A 12978-nucleotide genomic window follows, 5' to 3' on the forward strand; every position below is an offset into this window, starting at 1 on the left:
TGAAGAGTTAAAAACTGGAACGCTGAGAGCTGCAGCTCAACTACTGTGCACTGGAGCTCAGCAGACGAGCCCACTGGATTGAAGAGTTTATTACGGTTTGATATCCCAGTCTGTGGAATGCTAGGAGCCAGCCGGCATCCCATTCATGGATTCTCTACGCATTGATGCCCAACGCTAGCAGCTAACACCCAGTGGACTATTTTTACTGCATCTGGATCTGGATTAATCTTCCACCAACGCTCCAAAGGATCCGATGTCAGACCTTGAAAGATAAAGTTTGGTTCATATAGATTGATTGTTTTTTTCGACTAGACTTTTGACTGCATACGTTTCCTGAATGGTTTCTGTTATGCAACAGAGGTAATCCACAGCATCAGTGTGTGTTGTTGGTGCATTCTAGACCAGATTAGAGCCTTATCACATGAAACAGTGCATTCCCTTTACTTTGAGGTGGATAATAATCTACGAAAAACACACTGCTGCATAGCTGCTTGCAGAGCCAGAACAGGTTTATTTTTTCATAGTGAGATATCCAGCTAGGTTGAGAAGCTTGTTCGTGGGTCCAGATGTTCCTCAACACGGTTCTGGTGTTCCTGACGGACCTGGCTGCCAGGCTGCTAGGGAACACTTTGTTCCGGCAGCAGTTCCACCTGTGGCTGTCTGCTGTGGTGATGTTCGGCCCAGCTCTGAGCTTCTGGGTGTCCCAGCACAGCATCTTTGCCAAGAGAACCCACTTCCTTTACAGGTGAGGCTGTTCATTGTTGACTTCCTGCTCCATTGTATCCTTTGAAGAAGCGTTAGTGTGCCACAGAGATACCCACAATGCACCACGGTCTGATTGCTACTGTCCAGAAGAGAAAATACCTTCTGGACAGTGTTGGAAAGACACGTCAGGGTTTTGATGGTTTCTTTTGTTGTAAGCTGACGGAAGATATTTGTCTATCCATGTCTCCTCCTCTCTTCCAATCAAACACTAAAAATGAACAATTAGTTTTAAATGTACAATGTGTAGAAGGTATTTGCGTTTTTCAGAACAGAAATTAATATTCACATGTTTAAATGAGTGTATAATCGCATAATTTTTTTTTATTACCTTAGAATAAACCTTTTATATCTACATAGGAGCCGGGCGCTCCGCCATGTTGCACCGCACTACACTAGCACAGAACGGACAAACTCAACTTAATGGGAGGGAGCGTTGTAAACTAAAACTTTCACCACTAGATAACGCCAAAATACACCTCTATTACACACAAGTATACACTTTAAATGTATGTGTGTAGTATACTGTTTTGGAATTGAGTTACCTATACTACGAATACATACTGCAGGACCACAAAATGATACAAGATATACACTGACATCAATCAACTGGGATTTTGGAAAGATACTGCCAATTAAAAACTGCATTCAAAGATGTTTTGGCCACGCTGCAGAGTAAGCTTTTAACACAACACATTCAGTCACAGCCACAGACAAATGTTAGCATATCATCATATAACATTATCTGCCACCACCTCCTGAGGAAAACATGTGTCTTTAGCTGCCAAACACCCCACTATGTTCACCAGCTAGTCTGTTGATGCTGAGCGGGGAAGACTGCTAGAAAAGGACAATAGATCATTTCTGATCATTTCAATTCAGCCTCCTCAATGTGGCATAGTATGACAGTCTTCCTAATGGTGGCCTTTAAATCTTTTGTTTGTCAGTTAAGGGTGGAGTCATCCATTCTAGTGATAGCTTGTTGTCAATTTCACATTTTGTCAAAATCAGTGAATATGTCTGGGGGCTCACCTGTAGAGCCCGTACCATTGCGGCAAAAAGTCCTTGTTGCACCTGGGTTCGACTGTTCACTACATGTCTTCCCCCTCAACCTTATTGTATTGTCCTCCCTCTGTCAATCTGTCACCTGACTCCTGAAACCTCTGCTCTTCCTCCAGGATGTTCCTGCGCTCCGGTTGGGGCTGGACCTGCATCTTTGTCGGCTCCTTCGTCTTCCTCCTCTCCTTCTCCATCCGCCGCTCCGTCACTCTGTCCATCCGTCACCTCTCCAGGCTGGGTGTGGCCGGCGCACTGTGGCTGGGCTTCTGTAAACTCCTGGACGTCCTGGAGAACGCCACGGGGAGCTGCTACGAACCCATCCTCACAGAGGTCACCAACGGGCAGCCCATGCTGGTGTTACGAGAAGGGGAGATGAAGTCAGAATGCCTCAGAGCTGGGATGCTGTGGAGGGGGTATGAAGTGTCGGAGGATGTCTTCCTCCTGTGCCTGTGCTGCCTGCTGCTGGCCGAGGAGATGGCCGTGTTTGGCCCTTATCTGAGCCTGGGTGGGATCTCAGGGGCCCCTCTGAGGATCCTCTTCCTTTTCTGTTTTCTCCTGCTCGGGCTCTGGATCTTCCTGTTGCTCTGTCTCTTGGCCTACTTCCCTCAGTTCCCCACCCAGCTGCTAGGGGGCGCTCTGGGCTGTTTGAGCTGGAGGGGACTGTACCAGGGCTGGTACCGCCAGGGACCAAGCTGGTTCTCCCCCGGTAGGCCCGGGCAGGGACTTCTCAACACCAAGACAGAGGGCTGCAATTAACTGAAACCAAAACCCCAGACATTTTTTTTTCCAATGTGAGCCAATTACAGAAAATTATTAGGGGCCCCCGGAGAGAACAAAAAAGGAGGAGGAAGGTTTCTTTTCATTATGCACTTCGACAATAAAGTCGAAATGTTGAGAATATAGAGGAAATATAATGCAGAGAAAGAAAAAAAGATACAATGTTGAGATTAAACTCGTCAGTTCCAGACTGTGGTAAAGCTGAAACGATATTGTCAGATTCCAAAGATGCATTGTTTGTGTTTTATTAATGAGTTTTACTTATGAGTGATTGATACCAAAACTCTCAACATATTTCCAACTTTACCACAGTCTAGTTTATTCTAGACATTGTATTTAGTCTTTTTTCTAAGCCCACGTGGTCCTAAACCTCTTCCTCATACTACATGATGTAGTCATCAATAAGGCTCATTTCCAGTGACCACACAAGAGTCTCAGAAAGGCATTGCTGTCACTTGTTCTGTGTTCTAAGTCTGCAAATGTATTACAACTTCAAATACAACTACTTCAAAAAATAAATATCAGAAGTGAAGACGCTGACTGTAGACTTTTGACCCGAGTATTCGTATTTCAATCTTCTCCATCTGCTTCTGTTGAGTTGCTCACTTTCTGGGGGGAAAACTGCAGTAGTGCTAGCAGCATTCACAAGGCTGTGCTTAGACCCAGCACTGTTAAGGTAGAGTCAGCGATTCTGGAGAATGCTTGTTGTCAAAATCAGTGAATATCTCCTCACTATCTGCTACCTATCCATACTGCCCCTTCACAGAGGCTAGGCTGTGTATTAACACCATATTTTTTTTCAGTGCACACACACACACACACACACACACACAGTGGATGGGTAGCAAATGGTGAGCAGATGTTTGCAGATTTTGTCCAGAAGCGATTTTGACAACAATCATTCTCCAGAATTGCTGACTTCACCTTTAAGCCAAAGTGCAACATCAGTATGCTTCCATACAATGTGTGCGCTGAAAAAAAAACTGGTGTTAGTACAAATCCTAGGCTCTGTAAAGGGGTATGTAAACTAAAGGGCCACAGTATCTACCAACATGCCCGTTTACAGAGCCTAGGCTGTGTAATAACACTGGATTTTCTCCCCCAACACACAGTTCTGACAGGTAGCGGATTGTGAGGAGATATATTCACTGATATTGAACAAACATTTTCCAGAATCACTGACTTCACCTTTAACTCAAAGCAATGGTGTTGATTGTAACTGGAAACTGTGTCCTGGTATAGCTGACAGGGACATGAGACAGAAATGGAGGACGTCGACAAAGGTCACAAGTGAGCCGGGTTATTCTAGGTAATGGTTGGACCTTTCAACAGTAACCAGGGCGTCCCAAGCAAGAAGTGACTTTTATTAGACACCGTCAGATGCATGGAAATGATGCCATATAAATCTTACTTTGAACCTGAAAAGTTTTGTAGGTGTTTCTTTGACTAACATTGAAAACAATCAAAGTGCCTTATTCACAACCATCTTAAAATACATTATATTATTTACTGAGAGCAGGCATTTTCTTACTCTAGAAGCTGACTGGAATAAATGAAGACAGAAGACCGCGACAGGTGTGAAAACTAGCATGTATGCTATGCTAATACACTTAAAACAATGCATCTGGTTCGTCCAATGAAATTGCCATGTCCATGTCCAATGAAATGTACGATACAAACCGTTTCCTCCTAAATGTGTTTTATTGATAAAACGTCTCAAGAAAGAAAATATATACAAAATGAAAGCCATCAAACAGCAGAAAATAAATCTTGCCTTGACCCCTGATACGGCACATCAGCCGTCAACCTCACATGAAGTTTTCACAGCGCTAAAAAGTGTTGGGAGGTTGTGCCATCTTCATCTGTTACATAGAAAGAAGTGGAGCTTCTTCTCTGGAAAACAGTGACACATTACATTTGTGGTTGATTGAGTTAACTCGATATCAATCTATCCATACTTAGAGCCACATAATGGTTCATTACAACTATCAGCACTAAGTCCTTCATTGAAAAAAGAAAAAGAAAAAAAGAAATATGTATATACAAATCAATTTCTAAATAGCATCCTAAACTGAGAGGAAGTACATTGCCAATGACAATAAAGGCATAGTTTCACCATTAGTCTTAAGAAGACAGGGAGCAGGGCGGCCATTTACATGAGTAGAGCTGGAGTTCACTGGTTTCACCATATCAACATGGATGAACAAAATGCAGATGAGAGTAGAGTTTGTTCCACAGTGACATCATTCAATGGTGACATACTGACATTCAATTTGCTAGAGCTACTGTCTACCAGTCAACAGCTGAGAAGGCTACTTCTGCACTGCACCTAAACTTACTTAGCACTGGTTCACATAGGACAGTATTTACTACACGGTACCGTCACTGATTAATCGAACAACTATTTGAATTTTACCAACATGGTAAACATTAAAATTGAGTGAATATTTGTATTTGAAGAGGGAACCAAGTTTGTCTACATTTGCTCTCTTCCCTTATGTCAGCCAGTGAACTGAAGATGGACTGTGGTTGTTAGACCATGGCAGAGTATGGGGAATACAAAATCATACAAAAATTAAATAGTTTGTGCTCAGGGAGGGATTTAAAAAAGGAGGAGTATCAAGAGAGTGAGGGGATGGGGGAGTTGACAGAGTCTAGGGGTTCCCAGTGACAGCTCATCATGGCGTCGTACAGCTCCTCGCTGCGCTGCATAAAATCTTTGTTCCACTGCTCCACGTCGCATTCAGAGATGGGCTCTGGAACATAAGACATATGTACACATCAAGTGTGTGTGTGAGTGTATAATACAGTAGATTACAGAGCTCAAGAGGGGATTCTGAAGTAAATATCCCATTCATTATTTGATTATAAGCAATAATACTACCAACTCCCAAGGGAAATACTTCATAATTAACTTAAGATATGCAATATACACAACCAATTGTGGTTAATATGATAATGTCTGTTTCAACGTGCTCATTGAAGTTAGGGGCTTATGTGAGAAAATGGACATTAATCATTTAGTGACACGAAGACAGCACATCCTGTATGATGGAATATTTACATGGTAAAAGGATCTTACCATCTGTGTTTTCTTCCTCTGTACCCATAGTCTCGTCATGGCCCTGCAGGGGAATGACATTACATTACACATTGGGAATTACTTCCGAAACACTGACGATATACATGTATCACATGATAAAAAGCAGGAACCACTGCAAGTATGCTACAAGACCAAACAGGTGTAAATGATGGAAATACACAACGGGTGTAGCAAACACACAGGTTGTTGTACACTATTTCTCAATCATCTCCTTGAAGTGCGATTGTGCAGGTTTTAGCCTCACCTCCACTGCTCCCGACACGTCTCCGGATGCGGGTGGCCCCCCCGGAGGAGGGGGCATCTGGCCAGGTGGGGGGTATCCATAGGGACCATAGTTATAGTTGTAGCCACTGTTGTAAGCGCTGTTATAGCCGCTGTTGCCATAGCCACTGTACTGGTCGTATCCGCCCCAGCCTGGGTAGTAACCGGCCTGACCCGTGCTGCTGTTGGTGCCATAGTAGCTGGACTGGGACGGGTTGTAGCTGCTGTAGTTCTGGCCCTGGCCCCCCTGGAAGCTGTTCTTTTGGCTGCAACACACCAAACACAACAAAGTTTGATTAACGTTTAGGGACATTTGGTGAAGAGAATCTCTACATGTCACTGGTCCCCCTTTCCACCAAAGGCAGTTTTGGGGCCGGTTAGGAGCCAATGCCCGGTCAGGAACCTAGTCTTTGTTTTTCCACTGTGAGAGATCCGGTTCCACTTTTGAGCTGGTCTGGAACTGCCCCCTTACGTCAGGGGCTGGGGGAGGGATTATCCTGACCAACCAGACAAACGGAAACTTTTTGACCAACATATTTTATTTTATTTTTAAACGCCACTATGAGACATAATCAAAACATAATCGCCAACCCTTAACGATCATGGCGGGCAGCGCAAATCAGGGGATTTGTCGTGTTTGGTTATCAAAGCAAAGCCGGAGGCTTGACGAGTAAAAAATATGACAGATATGCCACTGTTGTTGTTAATGTGCTTGAAGTGAGCGCTAACGTTAGCCACGGACATGCACAGACTTATACAGTGACGTCATGACAAACCCGTTATTAAAACGGTTCCAGGTTCAACCAGCTGCCAACCGGATCAAGCTGCGGCCTGGCACGGTAACCTGGTTTGCGTTGGTGGAAAAGCGGTAGAGGTTGATTTTGGGAGAAGCAGTGTAGCTACATGCAATGTTCCATCATGTCTTACCTCTTAGCCACAGCGATACTGAGTCTGAGCGGCTTGCCTCCCAGCATGGTGCCCTGACACTCCTCGATGGCCTTCTTCTGCTCGCCCTCATCCCCAAACTTAACGAAGCCGTAACCTCTGCAAGTCAAAGCACAGTTAAGCCTCCTCTCCACACCACCACACACTCCATTACTGGGCATTTATGAGCCACTTAATCATGAGAAACAGAATATAATGGGTATTATTATGGTAGAACTGAAACTTGTTGTTTTACTTTTAACATGAGGAAGCATCACTTGAATTGTGAGTTGCTCTTGCTTAGCCTATATGGGGAAAACAATAGTTTTAGCATAAGACGGTAAGAAAACATTTTTTTTCAGCCTTTTGAATCGAAGAGAGATGATGTACTTGTCGTTCAAGGTCCATAGCTGCTTTTCTAAACAATCATTACACAACACAAAACCAGGAGACATTTTTATATTATTGCACATGTATTACAATAATATTCAAAACCCAGAATATATGACAAACTTAACAAATGATAAGTAGTTCAAGAACGTATCTGATGTCATCAAACTAAATCCACATGGCGGTCGGGTTCCACCTCTATGAGCCAACATACCTGGAGTATCCGTACTGGTCAGTGACCACTTTGGCTCCCTTGCAGGACAGATACTTCTTGAAGACTTGGTGCAGCTGGAAGTCGTCCACCTCAGAAGCCAAGTCACCCACAAACACTGAGAACTCCGGCCTGAGAGATGGGGGAAAACTTATCATCAAAATGTGTATATACGGCTCTAGAAAAAATGAAGAGACCACTCCAAATGTTCAGTGTCTCTCGTTTTACTCTTTATAGGTTTATGTTTGAGAATAATTAACATTTTGGTTTTATAATATAAACTAACGACAACTTTTCTAAATGCCAATAATTTTTTTTGTTGTCATTTAGGGCATTTTCAATCAGTTATGTAGAGAGGAATCTTTAAGAAAAATCCACACTGGTCTCTAAATTTTTCCAGAGCTGTATATTTGTTTTTCTGTTTACCCAAAACCAAGACCAATGGCTGGGTGCGTTTTTGTGGTGCATGTCTCACTTGGCTTAATTCATAGATATGGAAGAAAGCAGCACAAAGTCAATGTCTGATGGCTTATCAAACAAATCAAAGTGTATCTCGGCATGTGTATTGTGACTTCATCTAGTGCTGAAAAATCTAGATTGCAACGCTCCGTGTCTATTGCCTACCCCTCTGTTGTGGCCGTCAAGGACAAGATCCTAGTTACTAAAGATGGCATCATCCACCACTGCCTCAAGTCTTTCCACAATATCAAGTGATGAGGTGAAGATGTATTTAGTTATTTATTCTATTGTACTTCTTCTACGTCTTCCAAGAGGTTTAAGTATGTTTATTCTGAGCTACAGTAGAAACATGGCGGTGCAACATGCCGCTCCTATGTAAATATTAAAGGCTCATCCTAAGGCAATAAATAAAAACACAGACAAATTAAGACTTACTTATGAATACTATATTCCAATTATATCGAGTCTGTTCTGAAACAGGTCAATTCCCTTTACAACACTGTTGCCCTTAAGTTATTCCTTAAAGGCCCTTTTCCTCCAGTTAACTTCAAGTTACATGAATAGCTATTTTCCTAGACAGCAAAGGTGACTTGTATTGCCTAAGTGGAAATAGAGAACAACAGTCAAACTTACCCTGCCTCTGGCCGCTTTCCATAGGTGGCATAGTTTAGCTTAAACTTGCGGGGCTGCACATAGGGGGAGAGAAAAAAAACACACACACTGAGCCAACCTCAAAGACCAAAGACGTGTAGTATAGCACTGATATTGCTGAAAATAAAAGAGTGGAGTTATTATGCTTGTTTGTTATTTGGGTTTACATACCTCCACCACCCAGACCAGCCTTTAGCCCATTCCTCAGTTAGTTCCTACCAAGAGACTCTATTCACCAGCTTCAAACAGAGTGCATTCATGTACACAAGCAGCCTGTCAGCCGCCTGGCAGCAGCAGCTACAGGCTGGTGGACAGGGGAGCCCAGTAGCTTGGCCAGCTCACAGGACCAACAGCATTTTACAAAACTCAGTAGCAAAGCAGCTAAGGCTCACAACATGGACACACCACTTGAGACTTTCAAAACAAGTGTCAAGCTGCCATGATTTTTTGAAGTCACCAGTTTCGCAAAGTGAGACCGCCGGCTTCATTCTTACAGTATCTGTAACTTCTATTTAACATTGCTTCCGTTTAGACGCGTAGTTAAATTCACAAAGAACAGCAGTTGTAGCGAAAGCAACAAAAGCATACATATAAAAAAAAACTATTGAGTCACTGTTCACCAAAAGAGGACCAAGACTAGTTGAGCTCCACTACCCACAGTCAAATCAACAATCAAATACTGCCTGATAACACAAGTGTAATACTGGGTTATACTGGGAAAAAGGAAGGCAGTATTAAATTGTCAATTTATTTTTGTAAAAAAAACAATATTTATGTTTAGATATATATATATGCAGCAAAGACTGAATCAAAGATATATGATGAAGTATTTTGCAATTACAGCATAGAACTTACCGGGTTTGATCCGGGGACCAGTTTGCCGTTGAGTTTTTGGACACAGCGGTCGACACTTGCTTCATCGGCCAGCTCCACAAAGCAGTATCCTGCTGAGCCGCTGCATGAGAGGAGACAGACATGTTAGGGACACACTTTGTATGGAAGCAATTTAATGACCACTATGAAAGCCAGGCAGTTAAAGGTGAAGCAAGCAATTTATTTCTGTTAATATAAATTTTAAATCGCTTTTTATTCATACAGTGATCACTTGTATAGTGCGCGTTTCATAAAGCCGATCTCTCAGTCACTCGCTCTGCATGTAATCGGCAGATAAACTTTTCGGGGGATCCCACTACCGATAACCAATCAGAAGAGAGAACGCTACAAACTGGTACCCGTCTCACTGCCAGTGCCCGCGCAGAGCAACAGATGGGTGAATGTGAATGCGCCTACAATGGCGGAGCAGGTAAAAATCCTTCACAAAGTCTGTCTTGATGGTTTTTATCATGTTTTATCACACTTATGGATTTGAGATGATGCTAGATAACCCGCTGCTTGAAGACCGCAGTGCATTAATGTGGTGACAAGTGAGGGGACTGCTAACTGCAGTCACTGACAGGAAGTTAGCTAAACTGACCATTCCGCTTACTGTACCTTTAACATTGTCAACAAACCTGATGCAACATTTTGGTTAAGGGTGAGCAATAGGCATGTCTTAAAATAACACTTGGTGAAACCATTTCCTGAGATTCGTCTAGGCTAGGTGTCTGTAAGGCCAGTGGGCTGACACTGAGCTTGCTACACCTCTGCTAAACAATTTTCCTCTGGGAAAACCAGGCCCCCAGGACTGTGCCTTCTCCGAGCAGCCAGCATGGACATGTGGCCAACCCATTAGTATTGCATGGTGAGGGGAGGAGCTTATTTTCATGCGGCCCGTAGGCAGATTTCCCCGTCCACACAGTAGAAGCGGCGAACAAGATTGTGTCTCTGCAAAAAAATTCTGGATATCAATCATAGGCTCATACTTATCTTTAGACCATATACTATTAAAATGGAAGTTTTCTCATTTCAAAACGCCACCTCAAGCGTTTTATTAGCCCAACGGCTTTCAGTTTGTTTTCGCCAGGCTAGATGCTACAGAATGAGAATGATTCTACACCCGCCTCCAGTCCGCTACGCTTGCCGCCCTCTTTCTTGATAGGTCCATAATTACAGCTACGTCCATGCTACGTCATGCTTCCGAGCCGCATGGAATTTCCGGATTATGCTTCCTTGTTGCTTCTCTGCGCCAATGAGCAGCTTTCATAGGAATGAATGGGCGCCGTGTTTCAATCCGGTGTCCATTTCTTTATATGTTCATGGGGAAAACCCTTCAACACAGAGGCTGGTGTAGCCTATGAAGTGAGCTGATGTGTATAACGTACCCTGTTATCCTGTGAGTGATGATCTTGACTCCAAAGGGCGATTCTCCCATGGCACTGAAGGCCTGCTTGATGAAGTTCTCATCCATGTATGGGTCCAACTAAACACATGAGAAGAAAATTGACGTGTAACTTTCAGTTTCAAGCAAAAACACATCACATATAAAAAAAAATGCATGTAGAATTTAATAACCAAACTATTAATAAAGAGTATATAGTCTTGTCACGTGTTGATGGGACGATGGGCGGTACACATTCAAATATGCTGAAAATGCCCCCCACGTCATACTTATCACACAGTAGATTTGGTTCCCCCCCAAATCCACGGCCTTTGCACATTGTATCAAGTAACTAAACACTTGTCAACTAAAGTAAATAAACTTGAACTTTGTAACTGCACCATAGTCAATGTTTGTACAGAATATTTAACCGGATGACATTTTTCCCCTGTCAATTACTTGTGTATCAAGAAGTTGTAGTTTCGACACGTTGCGCCCTGCAGGCCTCAGAAACGTTACAGCTTTGTTTTCATGAATGGACAGATCCTCCACCAAACTCCACTCAATATAAGCCCATTTTCAGTTGGGAGACTACAATGAATCGCCGATGCACTCAAAAACTTCCGTCGTGTCGTTACTTGTTGCATGAACGTGTAAAACTACACAGCAGCGTTATTAACTTTAACCATTAGCACGTATCGATTTCTTCAACTAGCCTGGGGGTTGCTACCGGGTGAAGACGATTGTGTGGCGTTTGGAGTGCTCGGAGAATCATTTCTCCACAAATGTTAGCTGCTGTTGTTGTTATTAAGATGTATAACGCCATGTTGTACATACGGAGTACCTTAGAAGTTAGAGGTTAGCCTAACCTATTACTATGGGGGGGTCACGTTACGTATCTGGGCTAACGACCAGCGCGCGCGGCTAGGCTAAGCTAACGCTGCCGCACTGAAACAAACAAGAGACTAGTTCAACATACATCACCCATCCACAGGCTCGTCTGTCTGTTAAACATAGTGAAGTGTGGCACCGAGGGAAAGCTGTAGATGGTTTCGTCTGTTTGGTGGAGGCGCAAAAAAAAGCCAAATTTCTCAACGTCAAAAACTTCTCCCCACGTTCGGTTCAGGCTAAACAAACCTATATGTCCATGAAACAAACCAATACCCGGTTCCTCTTCCGTCTCGAGCGAATGCAAAATGCGACATTACTTCCGGTGTCATTCTGTGCCCTGCCCGCGGGGGGCACAGCTGAGGCAAGTCAACACCGTGAACACACACACACACACACACACACACACACACACACACACACACACACACACACACACACACGCACACACACACACACACACACACGCACGCACGCACACACACACACACACACACACACACACACACACACACACACACACACACACACACACACACACACACACACACACACACACATTTGGTCCTTTTGGTCATGACAATTTTAGGGAAGGCTTTCCTTTTTTCTTTTTTTTTTCTCTCAATTCAATATTTCAGGATACAAATCTTATGAGCACAAAACATTTCTCCCGTAGTCTCGTAGCCGTATAGGGTAGTGTGTAGGCCTATAGTGCGACAACATTAGTAGGCTAGGTTACAGAAAGAGACAAGGAAAGCCATGACATTTTAAGGTCAAATTAATTTTAAAGAAGTTATGAAGAGAGAGATAATTCTGTCAGAAAATTTGTGAAACGTTGGATAACTTTAAGGAATTGCATCTTTTTTAGGAAATGTATGCCTTTATTAAAATGGTAGGCCTACCATAATCATATTTGTTGTGTAGGCCTACCTCAACAATGACAAATTATCTTTTTAGGCTAGAAGAAGCAATTCATTGGTCTTGAATTGGCATCTCAGAGCGGGTGACTTACAATTATCTTCCTCTCTTTCTCAGACACAAACACACACACACACACTCACACACGCACACACACACACACACACACACACACACACACACACACACACACACACACACACACACACACACACACACACACACACACACACTCACTGGTGTGTCACTACAATGTTTTTTGAGTAGGGCATACCTACAAATTATCTCACAAGTCGTTTTTTGCTTATTGGCTTCATC

The 12978-nt window shown here is 43.2% G+C and overlaps 2 protein-coding genes across 2 annotated transcripts; one reads left to right on the forward strand and one right to left on the reverse strand.

Moving 5' to 3' along the window:
- On the forward strand, positions 1–3046 carry fitm1l (fat storage inducing transmembrane protein 1, like). Its single transcript, XM_080033704.1, has 2 exons — positions 1–745; positions 1941–3046. Exons 1-2 carry the CDS (start codon positions 567–569, stop codon positions 2575–2577), a joined length of 816 nt encoding a protein of 271 aa, XP_079889830.1. The 5' UTR covers positions 1–566; the 3' UTR covers positions 2578–3046.
- Positions 3047–4280: 1234 nt separating this feature from the next.
- trnau1apb (tRNA selenocysteine 1 associated protein 1b) lies at positions 4281–12000 on the reverse strand. Its single transcript, XM_080034216.1, has 9 exons — positions 11834–12000; positions 10859–10956; positions 9453–9552; positions 8580–8632; positions 7491–7619; positions 6890–7006; positions 5946–6228; positions 5681–5723; positions 4281–5354 (listed from the first exon to the last, which is right to left on the reverse strand). The coding sequence occupies exons 1-9, from the start codon at positions 11867–11869 to the stop codon at positions 5218–5220; spliced, it is 996 nt and encodes a 331-aa protein (XP_079890342.1). The 5' UTR covers positions 11870–12000; the 3' UTR covers positions 4281–5217.
- Positions 12001–12978: the final 978 nt, after the last annotated feature.

The sequence above is a fragment of the Ammodytes marinus genome (assembly GCF_949987685.1).
Source record: "Ammodytes marinus genome assembly, chromosome: 9".
NCBI classification, from domain to species: Eukaryota; Metazoa; Chordata; class Actinopteri; order Uranoscopiformes; family Ammodytidae; genus Ammodytes; species Ammodytes marinus.

Excerpts from the sequence above, each read along its gene's own strand:
- fitm1l (XM_080033704.1), top strand. The coding sequence starts at position 567 with ATGTTCCTCAACACGGTTCTGGTGTTCCTGACGGACCTGGCTGCCAGG. Across the intron at positions 746-1,940 it reads AGAACCCACTTCCTTTACAG|GATGTTCCTGCGCTCCGGTT; the intron begins GTGAGGCTGTTC and ends CTCTTCCTCCAG.
- trnau1apb (XM_080034216.1), bottom strand. The coding sequence starts at position 11,869 with ATGTTTAACAGACAGACGAGCCTGTGGATGGGTGAT. Across the intron at positions 7,620-8,579 it reads GGAAAGCGGCCAGAGGCAGG|GCCGGAGTTCTCAGTGTTTG; the intron begins GTAAGTTTGACT and ends CCCATCTCTCAG. Across the intron at positions 5,724-5,945 it reads ACGTGTCGGGAGCAGTGGAG|GGCCATGACGAGACTATGGG; the intron begins GTGAGGCTAAAA and ends ATTCCCCTGCAG.